We start from the raw sequence: 26,935 nt of genomic DNA on the forward strand, positions 1-26,935 counted from the left end.
GCCCTCTGTGCTGAGACAGGACCAAGTAAACCTAGACCATCCTTGACCGGTGTTTATCCAACCTGTTGGGGACTCCCCAGCCTTGCTTAGAAGCCTGTTCCACCGCTTAACTACCCTTAGAGTTAGAAAGTTTTTCCTAATATCTAACATAAATCTCCCTTGCTGCAGATTAAGCCCATTACTTCTTGTCCTACCTCCAGTGGACATGGAGAATAGATCAATGTTCTCTTTAAAACATCCTTTAACATATTTGAAGACTGTTACCCGGTCTCCCCTTAAGTTTTCTTTTTCTCAAGATTAATCACACCCAGATTTTTTAACCTTTCCTCATATGTCCGGTTTCCTAAACCTGTTGTCATTATTGTTGCTCTCCTCGGGACTCTCTACAACTTATCCACATGTCTCCTAAAGTGTCGCACTCAGAATTGGACACAGTACTCCAACTGAGGCCTCAACAGCACCGAGTAAAACATTACCTCCAGTGTCTTACATACAACATTCTTGTTAATACCACTAAGAATGATATTAGCCTTTTCTCAACTGCATCACGTTCTTGACTCATGTTCAATTTGTGATTCACTCTAACCCCCAGATCCTTTTCTGCAGCATTACCACCAGTTTTTGTTTGCTTTTAGGAATGAGCACATTGCTGATTTTTTCCCACTGTGACAATGTGAATATTTTTGCTGTTATTTTTTAGGTCACAACGTTTAAATTTTGATGTATCATCTCCTAATGGAATTCTTCTCTTCAGAGAGGCTAGTAAAATGATTTGCACTTATGGTAGGTATCTGTTAATGTTTTCTTTGCAGTATAATTCTTTGACTGTTTTGTGAGGTAAAAGCCCCATTACTTTCATTCCCTTGAGCCTTGATGTATTTGTGAACAGTTAACAGGAGTATGAAGTGTTATGGCCAATATCAGCACATTATCCTGTACTCCTTGTCTGATACATACCTTAGGAGCTCAATTACACTCATAGACCATAGAGTGCACTACTTACATCATTTGTTTCTTGCAGACATGCATTCCACTCAGGTGTGTGCACTCCCAGATCACCAAAGCCAGAGAAATTTGCTTAGCAGTACCAGTAGAGGCAGTGCTTGTTCCCTTTGCCTCATAGCCCCTCCTCTGGCTATATAACAATGGCACTGCCCCAGCCCCCCTCAGTTCCTTCTCACTGCCTGCAGCTAGAGTTGGAGTGCTCTGGGTAGTTTTTCTTCACACTGCCCCTTGTTTCTCTCAATTATTGAAAATTTCTTCTAAATGATTAATTAGTGGTTTTTTAGTAGTACCTTAGGTTAGTTAGCTGCTGTTCCCTGGTGGAATGCCTTCCCCGGGATTTAAACCTTGCCCATCATGGGCAGGAGGGAGAAGGAGCTATTCCAAATAGTGATCCCCATATGCAGTGTTTGTTGTGCCTGGGAGAGGGGCACATTAAGGACAGATGCTCTATCCCTAAGTCTTTCAAGAAAAGGACACAGGTAGCAAGGGATCTGAGGCTCAAGCAGCACCTGATGGAGCAAGCCATGAGGCGTACGTCAGCACCAGTGATGGGATCAGCCCCTCAGCCATCATTGGATCCTCAAAGTACCAGTGTTCCTCAGCAGAACTCAGAGGCAGCCTTTTGATGTTGTCTCAATACCAAGGAACGGGTCAGAGGTCCCTCATGGGTACTCGAGCAGCCATGGTGCCAGTCAGCAGCCAGTGAGAAATCATGTCAAGAGAAGAGCAAATCCACTCCCAAGGACAAAGAGACAAAGAGGTTGGCTCTCATAGGCAGGAAAGTTTATTTGCCCTCCCTACAAATGGAAACTGCAAATCAACAGGCATTGTTCTCAAGATATAACTTTGTAAATTGGGACTCTGACAAAATTCATGGAGCAATTGCATGATTATTCTAGGGAGGACTTCAAGGCATTTGTAACGGAGGACAGTCTGGTGCCCAAGACACCATTGCAGTCGGCCCTAGACTTAGCTGACACAGCCTCCAGAGGTGTGGCTACAGCAATCATGATGAGAAAAGCATTGTGGTTGCATAATTCAGCATTGTCTCCAGATGTACAGCAGAGTGTAAAGGACCTTCCTTTCAATGGTTGATATCTCTTTTCAGATAAAACGAACGGGACTTCCGTCAGTTGAGTGCAACAAATGCGGTCTTCGGGAATTTATACCCAAGCCTCAAAAAAATGCCAATTTACTGGGCAACAGCAGCAGAAATACTGTTCCCCAGCGATATTTTAGACAGACACCTTACCAACCAAGACAGGGCTACCCCAGGAAAGGAATAGATCTCACAAGAGAAGGTCTTCAGGGTCTAGTTTTACTCAGCCACTCCATCCCCCTCCATCACAGGGCAGAGAGCCTATTTGACTAGCATGTCAGGAGTAGCAGACCAGTTGTAAACATCCTAACCCCATCACCTCAGTTTGGGGACAGGCTAGCCCGCTTCTACAGTGCCTGGGAAATAATAGCCATGGACAAATGGGTCCAAGACACTGCATTTGGGTTACGCCATACAATTTCTATCTATTCCTCACTCCAACCCTTCAATCTCCCTCATCCCTTTTCAAGGACCCCTCTCACAAATAATTGCTTTTCAGCAAGTTCTCTGTGTGCCCTGGGAGCTATAGAGGAGGTCCCTCATCAATGTGCTGGATGAGACATCTACTCCCGATATTTCCTAATCCGCAAGTCCAAGGGAGGAGTGAGACCCTATTGTCAATCTCTGCAATCTCTACAGATACATCAAACATATCAAGTTATGCATGGTTGCTCTGGCTACTATTCTTTCTGGTCCGAATTGTAGCAATTGGTTTGCTGCTCTTGATCTCCAACACACTTATTTTCATGTGTTGATCTTTCTGGGCCACAGGAAGTTCTTGAGATTCCTAGTTGGCAATCATCATTGCCAATACACGGTTCTCCCTTTTGGCCTGCCCTTGGCTCCGTGTGTCTTTACCAAATGCATGATGATGATGGCTGCCCATCTCAGGAGGAATGGAATTCATGTCTTCCCATACTTGGATGACTGGCTAGTAAGAGGAAAGTCTGAGAAGCAAGTCCTCAGTCACATCCCATTCAAGTTGGATCTTTTCAATCTGCTAAGGCTGATCCTGAACAAAAAGAAATCAGCACTGAACCCTATCCAAAAAATTGAGTTAATTTGGGCCCTACCAGACTCTACAAGTTCAAGGGCCTTTCTCCTGATTCTTTAAAATCCAGCATCTGTGACTGGACCTCCAGTTGCATCCTACACTCTCCAGCAATTGTTGAGACTAGTCCAGCATTCAAGTTACCACTCAATAGACGTCCTTGTGTGAGTACCTCAGGAAATACTGAACTCCCTGCAGTGGTGGACAATTCAGGACAATGTGTGTCAATGGATTCACTTTGTCTGACCCACGCCTACAAGAATGTTTATCACCGATGCCTCTTCCGTAGGCTGGAGAGTGCATCAGGGATTGTGGACGGAACAGGAAGCATCCTCTCATATCAATGTACTGGAGCTTCAGGCAATATATAACATGTGCCAGGCCTTTCTGGATCACATCCAGGGAACAACGGTGCACATACTCACGAACAATACCACTGTGATATACAGTGTCAACAAGTGTCAAAGAAAATATCATGCTGGTAGCAGCTCACTTACTAGGGTCTCAGAATCAGCTGGCCAAGCACCTCAGCAGTACCTTCTCGGACAATCATGAGTGGTCGCTAAAGAACAGTGCTCCGGGCCCTCTTCGAATAATGGGGCCTCCCTTTCATCGACCTATTCATGACAAAGGTCATAAGGAAATGTCATCAGTTTAGTTCCCGAGCAGGGTTCAGTCTGAGATCCCTCACTGCATTTAATCTGAATTGGGGTCCAAGTCTGAAGTATGCTTTTTCTCCCTATCCCTCTAATCAGTGATGAGCTGCCAAAATCTTAACAACCGGTTCCCTATAAAAAGTTCTGATTTAAGGGGGAGGAGTGGGGGAGGGGCCGGGGCAGGGGGAGACATACCCGTGCGGCCGGGGGCCCCTGCAGGGCCTGGGGCAAATGGCCCCACTTGCCCCCCCAGCAACCCTAGAGCTTGCAGCCCCCTCCCCCCCTTACCTTGCTGGCAGCTCAAAGCAGCAGGACGACTCAGGAGCTCAGCTGAGCTGCCCAGCTGGTGCCGGCGGCTGGCCACACTGCAGCTGGGGGAAGCTGGGGAAGGGCCGGGGGAGCCTCAGCCTCCCCAGCTGGGAATCCTGGGAGCAACAGGATGGTCTGACCCATGGACCGGAGTTCTTTGCCCACCCCTTGGCCCTTTAACAACCAGTTCTCCATGGAGGTCTAATTTTAGCAACCGGTTCTTGGGAACCTGTGGGAACCTGCTCCAGCTCACCACTGCCTCTAATCCCTGAGGTTAGCCTCAAAATCAAATTGGACCATACCAAGCTGATCCTGATTGTCCCAGCATGGCTGAAACAATGTTGGTTCTCCAGCCGTGCACTGTCAGTTTGACCTCCCAAGTCTCTCCCTCTTCTGCATGTCTTGTTAACTCAGCATCATGGTCACGTGTGCTGAACAGTCTACACCTTTCCTCAAGGATGTTGCATTGCTGGAGGAGGAGAAAACTCAGTGCTCAGAAGCAGTTAAAGAAGTTCTGCTTATTAGTAGAAAGTCATCTATTTGTCTTAAGTGGAAGAGGTTTTTGATTTGGGTGATCTCAAAGAGAATTCATCCTATGGCAGTCTAGATTCAGAATTTCTGGACTACTGGTTGCATTTGAAGTCTTTGGGCCTGGCTCTTAGCTCCTTGAGATTTCATTTGGCTGGGATTTCAGCTTTCCACCCTCTTATTCAGGGAAAGTTGGTCTCAGGCTGGCAAGCCATGTGCCAGCTCTCACCAAGGTTTTAGGCCTCAGCCAAGCAAATTCACTGCTGGAATCCAGTCTTTCACCTGTGTGTTAGCATAGTTAAGATGGGCATTTTATGTATACCAATGTGTTTAGTGTTCAGACTTTATGAAATACTTGTAAATTGCTGCATGCATTAATCTCACTTATGATACCTTAATCATATGCTATGAAGTAATATTTAAGTGTTTGCTTTATAACTGTAAAAAATGTTTGCTCTGAAACTGTGAACCTTTCAGGAGGAATCATCTCCTGCTCACCAAGAAGGCTATCAAAACTAAATGGGCCATTGTGAGACATCACAATACAAAGACTTGTTAATTGGCCCTTCAAACCCATGAAGAGGCTAGTGCTGAAGGGCTTGTTCCATCAATTTGAATACTGGAAGAAAGAAAAAAATATCTGACAAGAAAATTTTTCATCTCTTTGCTGTTTGGACTCTCACAGGGCCAGAGCTATGAAACAGAAACAGCGATCCCTAAAAGACATTCATATCTGACAGATTACTACAACTGTGTCACCTTTTAAAACCATAGACTGTAAGTCATTTGTGTATATAAATTTGCTTGCTTAACCTTATAATAACTATCTCATTTCTTTTTTCCTAGTTAATAAATCCTTGGTTTACTATAGAATTGGCTACAAGCATTGTCTTTGGTGTGAGCTCTAAGGTACAAATTGACCTGGGATAAGTGACTGGTCTCTTGGGACTGGAAGCAACCGAATATTTTGTGATCTTTGGTGTATAGCATCCAACTATCACCAAGTTCAGCTTTCCTGGGTGGCAAGACAGACCGGAATGCCCAGGGGACCCCATCGTAAGATTGTTATAGTGCTTCAGGAGTTCACATTTGTTAGTGAGTTGGTGAAATCTAATTATAGAACACACTCCAGTTTGGGATCTCTGCCCTGCTTTTGGGCAGTCTGCTCTGAGGTTGACGCACACAGTTGTGAACCTCTTCATACTGTGTGACAGTCAGTATTTTCAAATCCTATGGTAGATAGTTTTCTGAAAGGCATTGTCCGTCTTTTTCCACCAGTGAAGAAAATGGTGTCGTGGGACTGTAATACAGTGCTTGTGGCACTGTTGGGTCCACCGTTTGAGCTGATAGGAACATGCTTGTTAGCTCTCCAATCCCAGAAGAGACAGCCTTCTTGTTAGTTATAATGTGGCTTACAAGTCAGTGAATTACAAGCCTTAATGGCAGATCCCAGTTCTTCAAAGACGAAGTAGCTTTAACACCACATCCAAAATTTCTGTTAAAAGTGATATCCCAGTTTTACTTTAATCAGGTTATTTACTTACCTGTATTTTTTTCCCAAACCATAGTTGGGTGCAAAAGAACAATGCCTTCATACTTTAGATGTGAGAAGGTGTTTGGCATTTTAACTGGAAAGGACTAAACCATTTTGTTTGTCACCTCGTCTCTTCATATCTTATACTGAGCAAATGAAAGGACAATCAGTCTCAGCTCAGACCATTTTTAAGTGGATAATGATGTGTATTACTATGGCTTATGGAACAACTCAGATTGTGCCTCCAAAGTTATTACAGGTTTGTTTGATGAGACTAAAGCAACATCACTAGCGTTTCTCAGAGATGTTTCTATAGTAGGTATCTGCAGAGATGCAACATGATCCTAAGTAGAAACCTTTGCTAGACATTAGACTATAACCACGGAATCTAGGGCCAATGCAAACTTTGAGAAGACAGTTCTACAGTCTCTTGAGTAAATAGATTCTGAGCCCCATCTCCTCAGTGAATGGCGTGAGAGTCACCTGAGTGGAATACATGTCTGCAGCCACTCGAAGAAGAAAAGACAGCTACCTGTGTTGTAACTCTTATTCTTCGATATGTGGATGCAGACATTTATTCCATGACCTACACTCTGTACCCCGTGCACCTGGGTTTGGTGCAAAGGAACTATAGGGAGCACCGTGATTATATAGCCGGGGAGGAGCTATGAGGCAAAGGACATGATCATCACCCATGGGATACTGCTAGGTGACTTTCTCCAGCTTTGGTGTCCTGGGCGCACACACACCTGAGTGGAATACATGTCTGCATCCTCATCTCAAAGAACAACAGTTACAACATGGGTTAATAACTGTTTTTTACTTTGTAGTATGTGTCTTCTATCAACTTTTTATGTATTCTTTTCAGAAATGAAAACACTCTTTGGATGCTTGATCCAAAGCTACAGGTTGATAGCTCTGGAGTGACTGCATGTATCCAGAATATATTCCAGCAGTTCCAAAACATAATGGGCCCATAACAACTTCACCCTTGAGCCAGGGCCGCCCAGAGGGGGGGGCAAGAGGGGCAATTTTCCCCAGGCCCCGCGTCCCGCAGGGGCCCCCACGAGTGTTTTCTGGGGCCCCTGCGGTTCCGGTTGAGCTCCCGCAGGCATGCCTGCGGCAAGTCCACCGGAGCCCGGGACGCGTGGACCTGCCGCAGGCATGACTGCGGAGGCGCGCCGTCCGCGGCTCGGCTGGACCTCCCGCAGGCATGACTGCGGCAGGTCAAGCGGAGCCGCGGGACCACGGCACCCGCCGCAGTCACTCGTCCCGGGCTCTGGTCGACCTGCCGCAGGCATGCCTGCGGGAGCTCAACCGGAGCCAAATGCCGCCCCCCAGGTCTTCGGCGCGCTGAAGACCCCGGGCCCCCGGAATTCTCTGGGCGGCCCTGCCTTGAGCACTGTTTAGACATTTATAAATTGCCCCATCTTTCCAGCTCAAGACATGCACACAATTGAAACAGGTCTCTGACATCAGCTATCTATATTGGGATTGACTGTGAATGGCTTGCCAACTACAAAACCAGTTTCTCCTCCCTTGGTTTTCACATCTCAGCTGCTAGAAGAGGGCCTCATCCTCCCTATTGAACTAACCTTGTTATCTCTAGCCTGCTTCTTGCTTGCATATATATACCTGCCCCTGGAGATTTCCACTACATGCATCCGATGAAGTGGGTATTCACCCACGAAAGCTCATGCTCCAAAATGTCTGTTAGTCTATAAGGTGCCACAGGACTCTTTGCTGCTTTTACAGATCCAGACTAACACAGCTACCCCTCTGATATATTGGGATTCAATCCATATTTTGAAATAAATGTTAGTAAGTTTTTGTAATGCCACTTTATTTTAAGGAAAGACCATGTAAATCCTTTTTTTTTTTTTTTTTAAGAAACAAAACTGATGTTTTAAAATTTGTGTTTACTGCACTTACAGATACATTCTGGGGCTGGAATTGGTATGTGTTCCATGGCTTCTTGTTAAAAGATACTTAGATGTAATTACACATTTGATTTGTAGTGTACAGAGGCAGTCAGGATATGCAGACTGCAGAAAGCACTTATTTAGAGAAGGAAAAATGATTCCAAGTAAATCTTATTTCTAATAAACTCATCTCCACCATTTTATTTTCAACTACATCAGTTAGTGTGCTGCCACGGTTTTTTCAACCTGTTCTCAACTAAATTTATGAGAGTGATTAAACAAAATAAAAAACATTTCAGCTCAGGAAAAGATAAAAACTGGTAAACTTTTAAGCATCCTAAATAGTATTAGCTATGCATTTAATTTAGATTTAATTGCTATGTGCTTCCTCTTGATGATCAAAGAGATAGATAGTTATGTTGTTACTTTAAGCCCAGTTGACTCATTCTTCCTGGATCCCCGTGCAATCCTGCTGTCCATTTCTTCCTGCCTCATCGACTTTTACCATCCTTTTTTTCATTTTTGAAAAATCACCTAGTCATTGATCACTCATCAATTGGCGTATGCCTTGTAACCCTTGCCCTCATCATCTACTCCATCTTTACTGGATCTCACCCCTGCTCCATTCATAACTGATGGTAACTTTTCTCCACCTTCTGAAAAAAACTTCACTTGCTAGCTGCTGTCCCAAACATCTTTTATGGTGCACCTGGGAAGCCCAGTAAATTCTCAGTCCCCCAAAAGATTGTCAGCCCTTGCCAGGAGGAATCTAACATCATCCGGGTCTTGCTAGATATGAGCTGTGCTATTCAAAGGAAAGGCCTAAAGCAATACCAGATTTAAGATTAGTAGTAAGATTAGTAGTAGAGTTGAAGAGATTACTGGAACTCCCATTGGGACAGTTACCTCTCCCTGTTCCTGAAGATGCTATGATGGAAGATGAGACAAAGCCTCAATGTTTCTAGTTCTATGACTTGTGTTATACAGGAGGTCAGACTAGATGATCACAGTGTCTTTCCTGGCCTTGGATAGATAGATTTGATTTCAAATAATTATGACAAGATTTCCAAGTACCATAGTATTTGTCTGCCAAGCTGTCCTGCAGTGCTTAAGACCATGAGTGCTCAAGACCTCAGGGCAGACTGTTAAGAACCAGGGTATGAACCCCAAATTGGTTGTGAGTTCTGCACTTAGATTTTACCAACCAATTATCAAGTGTAAACGCCTCAGGCACTATAACGGTCTTAACATGGAGTCACAGATGGTATCCTTGGGTACTCCAGTCTGCTTACCCCAGCTCAGTTGCACTTTAGATTTCATACCATAGCCAATCCTATAATAAACTGTCTAAAGATATATTAACTAGGAAAGGAAATAAGAAAGTTATTTGCAAGGTTAAAGCAGGTAAACATATCTACACACAAATGAGTTCCAATCTTAAATTTCAAAAAGTAATAGAAACTGGTTACAGATGTTATTAGTGAGCTTAATGTATGCAGCAACTCACAAACATTCAATAAAGTCTAATCACTAAAACATATTCTTACAATTCTAATACCTAGTTTAATAATACTAACACACTGGTGAGCCAGACTGGTTCCAGCTAAATATCTGTCAGTGTTCATGGGAACTTTGGCATGAGCTGGCACCTTCTCTGCCAGCATCACAGTGTCCACGTTGTTTTGTAGTTTTTAATAACTGTCCATATAGTCCTTAGCAGCGTTGAAAGGGCTCTGGAAGGCAATAATGATCTTTTCAAAGCCTGACTGTGACAGATTGGGAAATCATTAACTTTTCTTTTCTTGTATGAGTAATTGGGGTAATCTATGTGGACAACACATCTTGAAGAACCAGAGTTACTGTAGGATAAGTAACCCTTCTTTCTTCATTTTCATTTTGTCTCCTTTTGAAAATGTTGATAAAGGAGATGTGGGTCCTACTATGCCAAAGAGAGACTGACATGATTATGGGCATGTTTAAAGGCAACCAAGGTTTTCCCAACATGTTTGAAAATGTTTGAATCATTCTACAGGACGAAAACATACAGGTGAAGGTTTCTGGGTTACAGTGAACCTTGCCAACACAATTTAGCATTTCTCCGATTTAGTTTGTTCTAACGGGCAGTAAAGCCATTTCAAGAGACTAAAATAAATTGGCTTACAATCATCACTATTAAAATGCCATCATTTATCACCAGTCACCACAAGATAGTGTCTGACATTTTAAGTATAGGGAAATGCTGTGGAATCTCATATGCTGGCCAGTATTGACTTTTTATGGCAACAAAACTATGTTAAGAGCAATTTTAATTTATCTTTAACAAGATGCAATGGAGGCACTCTATCTCAGAGTAACTAAACTATAGTCCATAGGGTTTTATCATTCAATTGACATTTCTTTAACATTTAGGGGCATACTTCTGAGTCATTGGAAGGGGGAAGGTGGTGTTCTCTGGAGCAATGAGCAAAGGATTGGGAATCCAGAGTTCGGGATTCTTATCCTAGCTCTGGCGGTGACTCACTGCATGGTCTTGGCCAATCCAGATAACCTTTTGTCAGTTTCCCAATCTGTAAAATAAGGATAATGCTACTTCGGGAGAGAGAGAATTAATTAGTTCATGTCTCTACAGTCATTTGAATGTGTAAAGCACTATATAAATTATTATTAGCGATCTCCGGCTAACTAGAGTATGTAAATCCCTGTCCAGTCCTTTGAAGGATTACACCCCTTGTTAACATGTTTTTTTTTAAACAGAAGTTGAGAGTCTTGTATAGCAACATGATTTTATGAAGTGGAGCTTTAAGAAAAACACCATACAACACAAGACTAATGATATAATTGCAAAAATTGGCAACACAGATTCATATTTTGTATAAATGTGGAAATAAACTTAGTTATAGTGTGATTTACATCAGTAGGTGAAATGAGGGATTATGTTAATACAGACTTCTTCTCTATTCCTCTCAGATAATGATATCCTCAATCACAGAGACATATCTATATCCAGTTGGTAAAAATTCTGCTTTTAGAATTCTGACTGGCACCAAACTAACAACAGGAAAATTCCAGATCATGGCTCAGTTACACTGAGGATCCTCTTGATCTATAAATCAATTCAAAACCTCGGTACAAGCTGTCTCTCTGTCTGGTCAACCCTGCAATGCACAAGCAGCAGCTGAGGTCATCTGATGCCAGTCTGCTTTTCTCACTAGTACCTAAATGTGCTGCACTGGTGATTATTGTTACAACTCTTTGGTTTCCTCAGTCTGGAACTCCTTGATCAAAGCTGTCTGGCATGTGATTCTTTCCTTTTTTAAAATATACACACTGCATGTCTAAGAAAATGTGACCTTCCTCCGGCAATGAAAAACTATTGCCTCAGGCCTTGTTTCTCCTACAGTACTGTTACGTCAACCATGCATTTGCTGTCTGGAAATGCACTTTCATTCTTGTCTTATTTCTTAAATATAAATGACTTTTCTGAACATTCATTTGGGAGGACCGTACACTTTTTTCCACTCACAACTTGTATTTTAGGTGGATTGGCATGTTTATGGACTGCTGTATGTACACAAACACATGCTGCATTCTGTATTTCTGTATTCTATAAGAATTATGTGTTCAAGTAAAAAAGGGAGCGTGTTTGCAGATTTATATATCTCTTCTCTCCACTTCACTCTAAGTGGAACACACTCTGTAGTGTCCTATGTAATGGCAGACTGGTATATAGGAATATCTTACATATTGCAATGAAGAGTATGGTATAAACGCCTAAGGGCCTCACTTCCGGAGGTACTGAGTATCTTCAACCCCCGTTGTCTTTAACTGCAATTGTGGGTGCATGGCACTTCTGAAAGTCAGACCCTAAATAAATGGATACCTACCGTTAAGTCTGTTTACCACTTGCTGTGCTGTGAATGCTGTGGCACCAGCGACTAAAATCTCCATTACAATACCTTATCACTAACATGGGTACTGTGGCAAAGGCAAGTTAGTTTAAGCAGACTTTGTGATAGAATGCAGTGACTGAAGTGGTGTGAAAAAAACCAATCCTACATTCATTTGGACTTGGCTTAGGCTCCTGCTTGAGAGGTAAACTCTCATTGTAACACTCCATAGTTAGTCTGGCAAAAGATACTGTGTTGTATCCCTTGCGGCCAGTATGACTGAATGATAAAAATCCTCAAGGATACAAATAATTTAAAAAATTACTGTCAGCGGGGGAATGTGACAGGATTTGGGGACAGCGAAGTCCACCATTCTTAGGAATATTCGGTCATTGAATTTCACTTGTAGTTCTGTATATACAAGTCTAGTTCTTAGGGCTTGTCTACATAGCAACATCCAGGGAAGTTAATCCAAATTAATTAAAGATGTGAATTTGAACTACATTAATTAAACTGCATTAAATCCCCGTGTGAATGCTATTATTCAAAATTGGAGTGGCCTTAATTTGCTTTAGCTCAATTCACTTTGTAATTCATTTTAACTAATCCACTTCAGAATCACACCTTCTATTAATTCAGGTTAACCTTACTGGATGTCCCTGTGTAGATAAGCCGTAAATCTCCTTGTTATATGTTTTTAGGTTCTCAGCTGAAGAAGAACTGTGTTCCAGTGCATTTTGGGAGCATCTATTACTTTGTTTTGTGGTTTCTTTACATTTTTAGTAACACCTTTACCTCTCTGTTATAAGAGACTGACATAAAAATAATACTTTCAATATGCCGTTTTTATTTATCTACATTCTGTCATGATGTACTTTGATATAAGTTTTTAATTTTGCTTCAGCTTTCAGCTGTTCTAGCAGCTACTATACAGGGTCAGCGTTGAGGTTAGCCACAGTAGCACAAAACAATTTCCTGTTCTCAGAGCCCAGGTAACATTTGGATGAGGATTAAATTTTACCACATTTTCTCATAGCCAGAGACAATTATTTCTAATGAGCTTTAAATTGCTTCTAGAACATGTATTTCAGAACATAGTGTTGCAATCCATTCAGCCCTAGCAACTTAATAAAATAACATTTATTTTTAAATTTTTGGTTAAATTGTTCCTTGCTGTATTAGTATTATTAGATTTTTAATTTACTGCCCAATTTAAAAATTGATTGTTTTTTTATGCTCAGGTACTATTTTTCTATTTCCTTCTTTTGTAGCTTAGTATTGGCATTTACAGCGACACCTGTTGGTGGAGGAGAACGCTAAAATATACTGTTATCCATTGTAGACACTCACAAATGCCAACATCCAGTTTTTGTCTCCTCTGAAAACTTTAGGCATCCAATTTTTGAACATCTTGGCCTTGAGCATATTGGTTATGTTGCTTGAAGAGTCTTTATTCATGTTTCATTGCTGGTGCAATTTGTGGAATATACCCTCCCCTTTCTTTTCTTTTCACTATAGTACTCCAATTTTATTTTATCCGGTGTTGTTATAGTCAGGTTGGTCCCAGGATATTCAAGTAACAAGACCTGAAGAAGAGCTCTGGGTAGTTTGAAAACTTGTGTCTCTCTCTCCAACAGAAGTTGGTCCAATAAAAGATGTTACCTCACCCACCTTCTCTTCAAATTTATTTAAGCATCCAGGAGACTTATTTGCCTTCTTTTCAGTTGAATAGAACATGCCCAAGAATATTAGTATGTAAAATGATACCATGTCTGTGTCTGTTTGATATTTGCAATGTGCCAAACCACCAATGTGAAAGTTTGTTGTTTTGTTATCTGTTTTATCATTCCAATCCAGATTTTAAAAAAGACAGTTTACCTTTTGTGGGTGCAAAATATCCACATATATTTTCACACCACCAATAGATTTAGGGGTTACATCCTACCACTTGTTTGGTTTAAGTACCCAATTGCAGGTGCAGATCATGTAGTTAGTAATTGGAGTGGTAGAACTTGCATCCAGAGTTAGTTGTGAGAACAAAATTAATGCAAGTACAATAGTTACAGATGCAAAATTGCATCAGCAGAACAGAAGGGTGGGTGAAAGCCCCCTTAAAATCAGGCCTTGTTATGAATTAAATGACATTAAGTACTGTCCCTTGTATTGTTGGTTTATGTATTTATTTCTGAAGGATTACTTCAAGTGAGTGGAAGAACAGTAACAGAAAATCAGTCCTAAGCTTATATCTCACTCTTTAGCAGCTACCCTGCTACAAGAAGTGCATGGTCCAATGAGGAGGGTGCGTAAGCCAGAATAAGAGTGCTTTATTCCAAATTAACTTAATCCACATGGACATTCTTATTCCGGAGTAAGAGCATTCACGCCTATTGCCTCATACTAGCAACACCAAATATTTACAGTCCTGTAATATTTTTACATTAGAAATACTGAGATTATCTGAGTGGGTCACATCTGTGGACTGGTAAAATAGTTGGTTTTGTAATGGACATATCAGTGGTATGAGTGGTATGTTTAATGTGTATGTACATAAACAACCATCCCAAGAGGCCTCCGTGGTAATAGATCAAAACCAGGCTAAGTTACAGTATGGAAAACTATCAGTTAAGGCCCTGATTCTGCAGTCAGATCTACCATCCACACTGAAGGCTCTGTGGCTGTGCCTGGGTTGAAAGGTCTGTGCCAATTGAGGATGTTGGCCTACGTCGGTAACTGAGACTCCATAGGTTATGTTTTTACTTTTTACACTCTTAATTACTCAGCAGCTTTTTTAAATATATTCATGCTATGTATGTAAAAAGTTCCAATTGTTTTTTACTATAATTATGAAAGCAAGAGCCTATCCAGGTAGGCAATAATAAAAATAAAGACAAAAAGTGATAAAAGAGTGAAATGAAAATGTTAAGTGACAGAGCTATCCAGATTTGCAACTGTTTATGTCAGTTTCTTTCTCCTCTTCTTCTTCTTTTTTTTTTTCTGAACAGGTAATCAGATCCTGTCTCTTGGGACTCTGTCAAAAGATCAGGTTTATCCACTGAAACTCAAGGGCATTTCCATCTGCTATTCTGCACTCAAATCTGCCTTATGTGGAAATTATGTCAGCTTTGGCGTCTTCAAGTTGTATGGGGACAACCACTTTGACAATGTACTCCAGGCCTTTGTCAAAATGCTGCTTTCAGTATCCCACAGTGACTTGCTTGTAAGCAATTATTCATCTTGGGAGTCTTTATGTGAAATATGAAATAATATCACCACAGGCTTCAAATTGTTATAATGAGACAGCAGGATCTAGAACAGCTCAAATGCAGTTTATATTTTTAGTCCAGTTATTTGAGTGTATTTGTAGTCACATCCAGAATATTAGTATTTACATGTATGATAGAATTGTCATAGCAAATTGTAACATTTCCAAAATATTCACAAAAATATTTCTGGGAAAGAGAGAAGCCAGCTCTGGCTTTTTATGTCCGGACAAACCAATGACTTCATTGGGGTTCCCTGGATGTAATTTAAAGCAGTATTTGGCCCTATACGATCAGTCAGCCTGGGATTAATCTGAATTTATATAACTCTTGTGGTGTGTTTTCTATAAGACAACATTAAAATTTTAACCAAACTTCTTTGGGGTGTCTAGTCTCATATCAGTGGAGCTGTCACTTCTCAAAGACAAGAAATCAAGTGCATGATCAGCCTTAGCTTGGATCATGGAACTTTCTTCAGAACATTTTCATTTGGAGCTGCCATTTTCTGCACTAAGGGATGAATCAGATAGAGGTGCTAAAAACTCAGAGTTTTGCCTTAGCCCTTTTGAAAAATTACCCCAGCCAAATACTGGTATATAGCTACATGATAGTGGGTGCCCATGCAGCCAAGACTGACAGTCATGCCAGTACTGAAGGTAATGCCCCTAATAACTCACTCTAAAGCCTTGATCCTGCAAATGGATCCAGACAAGCAGATATTTATGCCCACACAGAACCCAATTAAAGTCAGTGGACACAAGGGTCCGTCTGTGCTGGTCAAGTTGCAGGATCATTGCACAAGACGGTAATCACTGTGATGCGCTCAGCCAACCTGGGGTTAGTCTCAGAAAGTCTTCTACATACATGAGGAAGCACTAGCCTCTGACCTGTCGAACTGGTCCCAGAACACTTGATCTGACTAATGTTTTATACCAGTTTTACTGAGCTGCTAACGGGATTTAGCGTAAAAAGGTTAATATGACTTCATTACCCAGGGATTTTTATAAACTAAAACTGAGTTTATGTATTTGTATGGCAACCTATAATCATAGATGTCCACCATAGATAGAAAAAAATATTTTTTGGTAGAAAACTGTTAATTTAATAGAGACACCTCTAACCCGATATAACACGATTGGATATAACATAAATTCGGATATAATGCGGTAAAGCAGTGCTCCGGGGGGTGGGGGGCGGAGGGGCTGTGCACTCCGGTGGATCAAAGCAAGTTCGATATAACACGGTTTCACCTATAATGTGGTAAGAGTTTTTAGCTCCCGAGGACAGCGTTATATTGAAGTAGAGGTGTAATTGGGATTTATTACAGCATCATTCTGTGCATTTTTATAATCCTGTTAATATTTCAGCCAGCTTTGCATTTTTAATGCTATAATTTCTGTTAGCTCATAGTATTTCCTACTTTCTATCAACGTTTGTTTTTGTTTTTCAGCAATATCGAAAACTAAGTCAGTCATATTACCCGCTCTTGGAATGTCTCACCCAGGATCATATGAGTTTCATTACCAGTTTAGAACCTCATGTGCTAATGTATATTCTTACCTCAATATCTGAAGGACTTACTGCACTGGGTAAGTGTTACTTATGATTTAGCTAAAATAGGAATGTGGGGAATACGGAGTCATTAGAGTGAGATTTAAAAAATGAACAACTCAGCACCCAACCACTCTCACTTAAGCTTCTACAATATGTGGCCCATTAGAACGTTCATTTGCAGTTTAACAAATTATTGTCCAGAGACTAGGGGAGATGGTGGGTGCTGAGCATTTTGATAATCTGACCGCTTCTTTTAGGTGTCTAAATGGGAGCTGAGCTCTTCTCAAAATCTGTATTGCATTAATATTTTTAAATGATATTTCTACAAATTAGAAACTTTAAAAATAATAATGATGTGCTTCTAGTTGGGTTATCATTGAAGAAGTTTTACAACAGTGAAATATAAAATGATTTATTTGTCCCATAGTCCTCATAGTAGAGAATGTTGTTATATGACTCATTTTGCCCTTCAGAGAGAAAATTTGTTAGCATACGTAACAGTAACCTCCAGCTGTTCAGTTTTCATTTATCAGCATGACTGGTAGATGAGTAGAGATGGCTAAGCTAACCTTATCAATAAAAAAGAAAAACTAGGTTTTACATTATAAAGAATATTTATTGGCTGTACTTCACAGAGTAAACAAGCATCATACTTAGAATTATATTAAAAGTAGTCTGGTTGTAATTGGTCTTCATTCATTACCACTTTTTAACAGATTATTGTCCAGATATTTGATTGAAAGTGAAATTTGATTTCAATAGCTTAAATTCAGTCGAAATATGAGGGAAGAGTATAGAGCAGGGCTAGGCAACCTATGGCATGCGTCCCGAAGGCGGCACGCAAGCTGATTTTCAGTGGCACTCATACTGGTCCTGGTCACCAGTCCTGGGGGCTCTGCATTTTAATTTAATTTTAAATGAAGCTTCTTAAACATTTTAAAAACTTTATTTACTTTACATACAAAATAGTTTAGTTATATATTATAGACTTATAGAAAGAGACCGTCTAAAAACGTTAAAATGTATTACTGGCACTTGAAACCTTAAATTAGAGTAAATAAATGTAGACTCGGCACACCACTTCTGAAAGGTTGCCGATCCCTGGTATAGAACCTTGAAGAAAGATGCGTATGTTGCAGTTACATTTTCTAACCACCCTAGAAAACAGGACCCTAAAATGATAGCCAGGAATGGCTCACTTATTACTTTGTGCTAGGAGTTGTATTTAATAAACAGCCTGTAGGTATGATATTTGTTTATATAGACTTTCTAGTAGCTAGAGTTTATTACCTCTAAGGTCACTCAAGCCCCATAGTAATAAATGAATACACTGGGCATCACAGAGCATTCCAGAACTTCACAAAACAGATTCCATGTTTCTCCTGTTAGAAAAAGCATGCTTAGTGGGGAAATGGACATTGAATAGATAAGGAGCATTACTAAGGAATCCTCCGATCATTTTATTATATACTACCAAACTGCCAAATAAACTATTTGTCGAAAAAAATTAATTCAGCTCTACTTAGTTTGACTCCTACCTCACCCCCAACTACTTTGTCTGGGTCATGTACGAACCTTAATGTAACTTTGTGATCCTGAAGCAATCTTTTCCACTAGTGTATTGACAATAATAGTTGCACAGGTGCAGTTTCTTGGCAGGTGAATTAATTTCTGTCCACTTTCAGTTACGTTGGACTGCTATCTACCAGATTTAGTCAAATTCCAGTTATGTTTCCCATTTTTCTCTTGCATTCCCTAGCATTTCTAAAGAACATTCAACTCTACATAAATGTCAAGTAATGAGACATACCCTTTGATTTGAATGAACCTCACTTGCACATTAAAAGGAACTCACTTGTCTTTCCCTGAATTGTCAATCAGAAACAAAGCCTTTTTACAGCACATGTCTGAGTGGTAAAGTGATTATTTAACTATGATATCCTGCTTCTTAATAACATCAACATGTATTGAAAACTGATTTCTTGATGGGGGAAATTGATTCTGTCACATAAGCCATAAAATCAATTCATATATTCAGGTAGTTAACTTTACACAGTAAAATAAGTAATTTTCCTGTTCCTACAATGTGATGTCAACAAAAGCTGATCTTCCCTCAACAAGAGCAATTAATGGCCATGATCCTAAGGGAGTTAAGTGTCCAAATCCCATTAAGTGTCATTGGTATTTGGGTTCCTAACTCTCTGGCTTCTTTGAAAAATCCCAGCATATGAAGTAATACATGTTATTTGACAGTGAAGCAAACAATTATTTCATTTTTGTTCATCTTCCAACATAGCCTTGTGCCCTTTGAAAATGGACAATAGTGATATAAATTGGATCCCTCTCTTAGTGAATTATATCCGTGTTGCAAAAGCATCTTGAAGAATAGCAGCGTCAAGGCTACAAGCAGTCTGATAGGGTACAATGTATTGTAAACCATTAGAACTTATGAATCATCTTCACAAATAATTATAAAAATGAACTACCTCTCTTTTACTTAAAAAATGTAATCCCAGGAAATGACTTTTTCTCCCCTCCCTAGGAGAAATGTTTGTCTATATATTTTCACTTTTCTTAGTTCATGGAAGCTCAGCATTTGAGATTTGTACTGTAGCTCTAGCTGTAGAATAAAGAAACCCCAAATCCTCATTTCTCAGCACTGTTCATTCTGTCCCTGAGTGGACACTCTGCATGCATCATGATTTCACACTTGATAATATACTGTGAAATGATATTTATTCCTTTGGAGGCCCTTGGCTGTAAATCAGCTGTAATGGAAGCCCTCATCTAGGCTTTTATTGCAAGGATAAACACTCCAACAGTTCTCTTCTAAAGTGTTTACCTGGCTTTTTCACAGCTGACTCAGTGGATTGGAACCTTTTAATGTAGCCTGCCTGGCATGTTGTCACTAAGCTCTATGTGAAGCTTTTCTAATTCTCCTATGATTAATAGTGTAATTATGCCATTCATTGAGAAAAAGAAAAATATAACATTTTCTATGCCTTGCTTTCTAATTTAGATGTTAAGTTGCTTAAATCTGTTTACTTTCCTGGTTTACCCACAAAGGCAGATAATGCTGCCATTGTAGTGTACAAAATGGATGGACAGAGAAATGCCACTTAACTCAAGTCTGTCCCATTTACCTTTATCTTAGAAACAAAAAAATCTCTTAAATTATGGCATGCTCAACAATGTTAGCAAGCCATTTAAAAATAATGCTCTTTACATCTGTTGGCACCATTCACCGAATGTTAATATTAAAGCCAAAAGGCCTCTTCAAGTTTTTTTTTTCAATAATGTCAGCCACCTTAAGGCTGATATAAATAAGTAACTGGTCTGAGTGCTCAGGCAATCATCTTGGCTTTTCCTATTTATCCAGGCCTGCCTCTCAGTTTTCCCATGTGATCCTTTCTCTACCTTTTCCATCTTTCCCTTCTACCTCCAGCCCAGAAATTGTAGCTTTTTCTTAAACTTATTTCCTCCATAGATATGCTTATCTGTCTTGTGTGAGTTTCAATAAGAACTTCAGCCAGCTTCAACACAAGGCTCTGCACACCCAGAAAAATCAGTTTGAGGGGCTTGCATGACCTTCACCTCTGTGATGCCCTTGCAATCAGAAGGAAAAATGAGCGCTGAAAAGCATATTTGATATATCGTTATGGGGCAAATATAAGTAGCCCTTAACACTTGTATCAGATCCTTATGAGCCGGTGATAAGATAGACCTGTCCACTGTCCTGCTAAGATCACTTTCTGTAGAATGTAAAATTTATTAGAGAATATTTAAAAATAAACGATACAAAGTGTTTGAAGCGTCAGTAATTGTGTCATTGGGGGTAACATACAGGTTGTAGGGGGATGTTAACGTTTTGGTGTTAGGCAGCATATACCATATACAGTCTGTCATGTCCCCAATGCGGGGTATACGGTGGGTGAGTTCAAGGTACAACCAGTAAACAGTGAGGGTACATCACTCATACAAACGGGTTACAGATAGTCATGGACATGAATAAGCGGGCTGAATAATGGGGCTAGGACGACCGTCACATGGTGGAGTACGGTTTGGTGGGTTCAGGGCTTAGGGGACTTGCACAGTATGAGCATGTTCAGGGTCACTGCCATTTTATAAACAGATGTTAATGATTTACTTTGTTTTATTCAATTTAAAACCAAATGGAGTTAAATCACTGGTGTAGAGGTACAACAAAGCCATCCTATGGAATTTTTATTTTCAAATACATTACCATTATTGATGTTGCTTCAATTCAGCCATCAGTTATATCTCTCGTTTACATGCAAAACTGTTTTTAGTAGAGAAAACAGTAAGGGCCTGTTTCTGCAGTCTTTACTCAGGCACATCTTCCCAGCAGCCTGCACTAGTTGAATTCAATGACAAAACATCAACTGATTTTAGTGGAGTGGGATTAAGACAATTGGGCTTGCTTGCTTCTGCAAGGTATGAAGCACTCCTGTGAGGTGTTGGAACACCCACAGCTCCCACTGAAAACCCCTGAAAAGGAAGCGCAGCACCTCCCGGGAGAGCTTAATGCCTTTCAGGATCATGTCATAGGCGACGTCTACACTACAAGCTAGGGTGTGATTTCCAGCTCGCCTACACGTGCTCACACTGGCTCGATGATGTAATTGTGGTAACATGGGTCGTGGAAGTGGCAGCACAGACTAGCTGGGCTGAATATAAACCCACATGAAATCGGTGGGTACATACTTGTGCTGCCGCTACCTGTGCTGCCACAGCTGTGCTGCTATAGATACTCATGGTAGCCCAATGAGAGGTAATGCACGTATGAGTCCGCAAGCTGGGAATCACACCCCTAGCTTGTTGTGTAGACATAGCCTTGTGAGGTCAGTTGTGACTGTGTTGTCAAATATTTCCAAAGACCTCAGAAGAATGTAACTTTGAAAAATATGTAATACTGGTATTTAGAGAAAGGAAAGTTAAGAACAACATGATACACAGAGGTTAAAGAGTTAAATTGACACAGATCAAAGTATTCCATAGACTAGAGGGATATATTTAAATGAACACTGCAAGGTTGGCAAGCCTCCAAATTAGCATAGTTCAAAGAACTCAAGATACATTTAATTGGATCCTTCTAATCCCTTTCCCTTCCAAATGAGCATTTTAACAGTTTAATTCCTTCTCCAGCTCCCACGCACCCCTACTCTAGTAGCCCATCTAAGTAAGCACTATGAGCTGTAAGTGACCTAGTCTTGTTCCCACTCAAATCAGCAGGAGCAGGATGGATCCCTAAATGCTGGTGAGCTCATTTGAATGTGATGTTTGCACCTGCAGAGAACATCAGTTGTGACTGAAACCTGCATCCAGCAAATGAGGAAATTAAACAATTCTGTGTTCACAGAGAACTTTGACTAGTGCTAGGATCATGAGGAACCAACAGTTGGTTAAAGTGGGACTCTAATTAGAACCTATTATTAGAATTGGTAGGGAAACTACAGCTGAGACTAGCGATTGAGGATTTAAACTGCAGCCAGTGTGCTTGGGGCCAGGAAAAATGTCAGCTGTCAGACTAAGAAAAAAATAAGGGTGAGCGCTACCTATTCTGTACCAGTACGGTTAGAAGGAAGAAAAGGAGACTGCACAGATTAAAAAGGGCCAGCATACTGTTCTCACCACACTGATGCATGTAAACAAACAGAATCCACTTTCACAGCAGCAGCCCAGCAGGCAACACCTAGCAACAAAATAACTTACATAAATCAGACATACATAGTTACTTTCAAATAGGTTTAAGCTTTTAATCTCCCAATGTGTTACCTTAGTTATAGATAGAATAAGTAAAGATATGAGGTTGCTGTTGCTCCTGCTTCCAACATATCCTGCTTTGCTGTCATGCCTTTACATTCCAGGGAAAAAAATGGAACATTAGTCAGTTACCATCATTTCTATGATATTATCTTCTTTATTTTTTTTAAAAAGGTAATTGAACCATCACGCCTTAAACTAGGTAACCAGTTGATATTTTGCTGTAACACTTCTCCTTTCTGCTGTTTGTAATCCTCACTCATTGTTTGGCATCTAATGTGCAGGTTGTAACCTCTGAGGGACAGGGAAGCGCCACTTAGGTGTGTCCTGTAAAATATCTGGCACACGTTTGTACACTAGAAAATAATACATAATATTTGGGGCGGATGCTACTAGTACATTTGTGAATACAAACCTTCACTTGTACGCATCTGAGATGCTCAGCAGCAGTCAAGAGGTTGAAAAGGTTACTTTAAATATTCACAGTGTCTCTTTAAACTGAATTTTTAAACTTTGTCACAAGGCTATAAACAATCAATCTTAGTTTCCAAAAATCTGAAGTCTGCTGAATATATAATTTCATATCAGTAAAAGTAAGGTCCTGATTCTGCAATTTACAATGTGCGGATAAATCACTGTGCTCACACAGAACCTCCATGAAGGTTGTAGGACTTTTCATCGACCCAGCAGTTCACTGTCCATTGTGAATTGCAGGATTGGGGCCATCATTTGCTTAATACCAAGAAATCTTAAAAGCAAAAGAACAAGTAGTAAAATTAAGTATCATTTAACCTGATACCTAAAATAAACTTCCAGGCTTGCCTTGTGTGTATTATTTTCTTCACTCCTGCAAGTTATTCGTAATAATTGTTTTGTTTAATACAAAAGTGATTACAAAACTATTTCTTTCATTGCTTATGCAGATACAATTGTCTCCTCCAGCTGTTGTGCTAGTTTAGACTACGTTGTTACCTACCTCTTCAAGCACATAGCAAAGGAAGGCAAAAAACCAGTAAGATGTAGAGAAATATCACAGGATGGACAAAGATTACTGCACTTCATGCAACAGAACCCTGAAGTACTACAGCAGGTAAACTTAGGCACTGCTCAACTTTCCTATGAGGTATTATTAAATTTGTGAACAAAGCTTTTCCCTATTTATTTTTATCATCTTGAAGTAATTTAGATTATGATAACTCCAATTATTTACTAACAGGCTTGGGCTCTCTAAATTGATATATTTGCACCCCAATTAATTTCAGAGTTGTTTTCACGCCAGTATTATTGCAGTATTGTGAAGATATTTTTTGTCATGCTGATGACCTGACTATTGTACTCACCTTTTAGGATAACTTCTTTTACAGTGTTTCACTTTAGCTCATAGGCTGATGAAATGCAATATTCATCATTATACTCATTTTATAAATAATCCCCCACTGTTGTTTTTTTTTAAAAGGGAGGGAGTATCTCTAAAATATTTGAGGTAAAGCAAGAACATTGTAGTATTTTAAATCAGCACATTTTTCTAGTTAGATGTGTTTGATATTGTGCTACAATATTTTATTTGTGTGGTAAGTAACATTTTATTTGGAGGTTTTTGTGTCAAAGTCAAATATAAGAGTAATCAAATATCACACTTTAGGGAAGAAACTGACTACTGCAGTAGTCAGGAAGGACTTTTTCTCCCAGTAGTGTACATTATGGTCCAGAAACATTAAGGTTATATGGTGGTTAGGCAGGTGCAGGGTATTGGACTAATTAGTTTAATCTTAAAATTTCATATGGCTTTTTTTAGTACCTAGAACTACTACACTGCAAGGATCCATGGGGTCCCAAAACACCCAATACAGTTTCACTGACACAGTTTCACAACAACAGAATTGTTGGGGCTTTTAAAGAAAACAGAGGATGTCCACAAAACACCACGTTACAATGACCTTTGTCTTCGTTCTTAGGTAGCAAATATGTTGGTTGCCATTTAAAACAAAAATTGTCATGTGATAATTGGGGTAACTGTGTGGCAATTGTTATTTGCTATTCTAATTTAGAGGATGAGCTTGGCAAATGCTGGCTTTTTTTTAAGCATGCCCACTATACCTGGCACGTAACATATTGTGAGTATATTTGAGACATTTATCACTGGCACTGTTGAGATATGACGTGATGCCATTGTCATGTCTCACAGTACCCTTACCTTGGTAAATTCTATGGAATCTGGCAATGGATTCCGTATTTGCATATGTCGTGGTGGGCAGTACTGTAACATGAGCACAGTGATGGGAGTGTAAAGGACAGAATGACAGCCTTGACTTCAAATTTCCACACATTTGTTGCTTTTGTTACAACCTTAATGTAATATTTTGTGTGTTATTAATAATACTAGGTAATCTTTCAATTTATAGCATAAGACTAAGCAGTGATCAATCTTTATTAACTTCATAATCTGTGGAATACATTATATTTATTTTGAATGCAGGCTTTCAGATACTCTTTTAAATATTAATGACTGGTCTCCAGTAGTCAGCATAAATATGATTTGCATTAGCACTAGTCATATCATATTGAGTGCCTCTGATGTCAACTATTCAGTGTACTAATATCTGACATCATCTCCCGAGGTCACTGACAACTTTGACCTTTATTCTCATGCATGGTTTCTGTAGTCTCAGAAGCTCTTTTGAATTGATTTGAAATTTTGACTCTTCCCTTTATGAGGCAGTAAAATTGATAATTATTCAGATGGGAACTGAGTGCTGAGTGAAAAATCAATTCCACCCGCTCTCTGCAGCGTATAAAATTACTTCTGAGTCTGCTGGACTGAACGGATGGCCAAGGTAAAAGCAGCAGGCAGGAATAGTAGAGAGGATTAGCTGGCCGGAGCTAATAGCCTAAAGGGATGGCTTTTGAAATGAGGGAGTGGGCCGGTTGGGGGTTATTATTAGCAGTGATGGGACTCATTGATCATATGTTTACATCAGGTTTCCATTGGGTTATAAATCAGCCCTGAATAGAAACGGAACTCAAGGCCTTGCATCTTACCAGAGGGACAAGATATTAGATTATTCTCATTTTCACACTCAGATGAAAAGTGAGCCATTGATTATTCATCGGCTGGCCATTAAACACTGGTTTTATAGATGATTTGACTATCATGGAGGCTAATGAACAAGGTTGCTGCTTCATAACTAGAGGTCTCAGTTTTCAAGACATCTGTGTCGGTTAAGTAATGCATAACCCTATTAAAAGGAATGGGTTACAAATTGCTTAACAGTGCTGAAAAACTAGACCCTAATGACTAATTGTGCTTTGAGTTTAGAGAGGTTTGTCAGCTCTTTAAACTAAACTGATGCAATGATACTGTAATTATTTACTAGTTAGATCATTTTTTCAGGTTGAATCTCTGGAATCATAATTAGATATTTAAAAGTTTCTAGTGGATCATGAAGCGTATCTCATCTAAAGTTGTTTAACAAGCTATGAAACTAGAATATCTTGATCAAATGATTTTCTTTTTGTATCAGACAAATTTAAATGTACCTCAGTTTTCTCATCCATAAAATGGGATTGATGATATTTCCCTACAAATCACTTTAAGGTCCTCTGAGGAAAGATGCAATACAAGTTCAAAGGGTTATTATTGGTGATGATATAACAGGCTTCACAAGGAAAATAATAGAGGTGTTATGGCAGCGAGGCACATATTAATACTATCCCTATGCACATACAGCCTCTTATTTTGTGTCCTGATATTTTTCTCTCATTAACAAAGAGGATTATCAAAGCAGGATGCAGCCTAATCTTATTTTTAAAAAGTTAACTTCATCATTGTGTGACTTATGTCATTGACAGCCTGTTAGAAGAGTTTGTGACAAGTGTTGTCAGTGACAGTACATACATTGCCTTGTGCTTAGCATAGAACAAAAAATATGCCTCTATTAAATAAAATTCCACAAGTGACATAATCACAGTTAAAGCTTGAAAAAAAGAGTACATATGAGATTGAGTGTTTAGTAATGGATAGCAGGGGGCACCAATCTGCTAGTGCCTCAAGGGTAAAAAAAAATGTGCAGATTATTTAGGCTTAACAGAAATATTAAAATATTTGCATTAACTGCAATCTGTTGATAGGTATTCATTTAGTTATGCCTTAGAGTGGAAAATCCCAGTGGGGTAGGCAGTTGAGTTAGTGTGCTTGGAGGGAGAGCAGTGGGGTTTTAAGAGTTGTGTCTGTTTAGTGTAGCTGGTCCTGTCTGCTAGATTAATAGAATAAAATAAAATTGTGTAGAATGAACATCCTTATTGGAGTTGCCGTTAGCAGCATAATTGCAAGAGCTGCGGAAACAACA

General features: G+C 39.8%; 1 protein-coding gene across 4 annotated transcripts in view; it reads left to right on the forward strand.

The window, feature by feature from the left end:
* Positions 1–26,935, forward strand: part of RANBP17 (RAN binding protein 17) — a 265,755-nt gene that overhangs the window by 201,527 nt on the left and 37,293 nt on the right. For all 4 annotated transcript variants that reach the window (XM_039484081.1, XM_039484083.1, XM_039484082.1 and 1 more), the window contains 4 exons: positions 701–783; positions 14,994–15,208; positions 16,702–16,840; positions 23,513–23,679. In XM_039484081.1, the coding sequence (XP_039340015.1) occupies positions 701–783; positions 14,994–15,208; positions 16,702–16,840; positions 23,513–23,679 (604 nt within the window). The remainder of the gene's footprint in view (positions 1–700; positions 784–14,993; positions 15,209–16,701; positions 16,841–23,512; positions 23,680–26,935) is intronic.

This window comes from Mauremys reevesii, linkage group 8, assembly GCF_016161935.1.
Source record: "Mauremys reevesii isolate NIE-2019 linkage group 8, ASM1616193v1, whole genome shotgun sequence".
Taxonomy (NCBI): domain Eukaryota; kingdom Metazoa; phylum Chordata; order Testudines; family Geoemydidae; genus Mauremys; species Mauremys reevesii.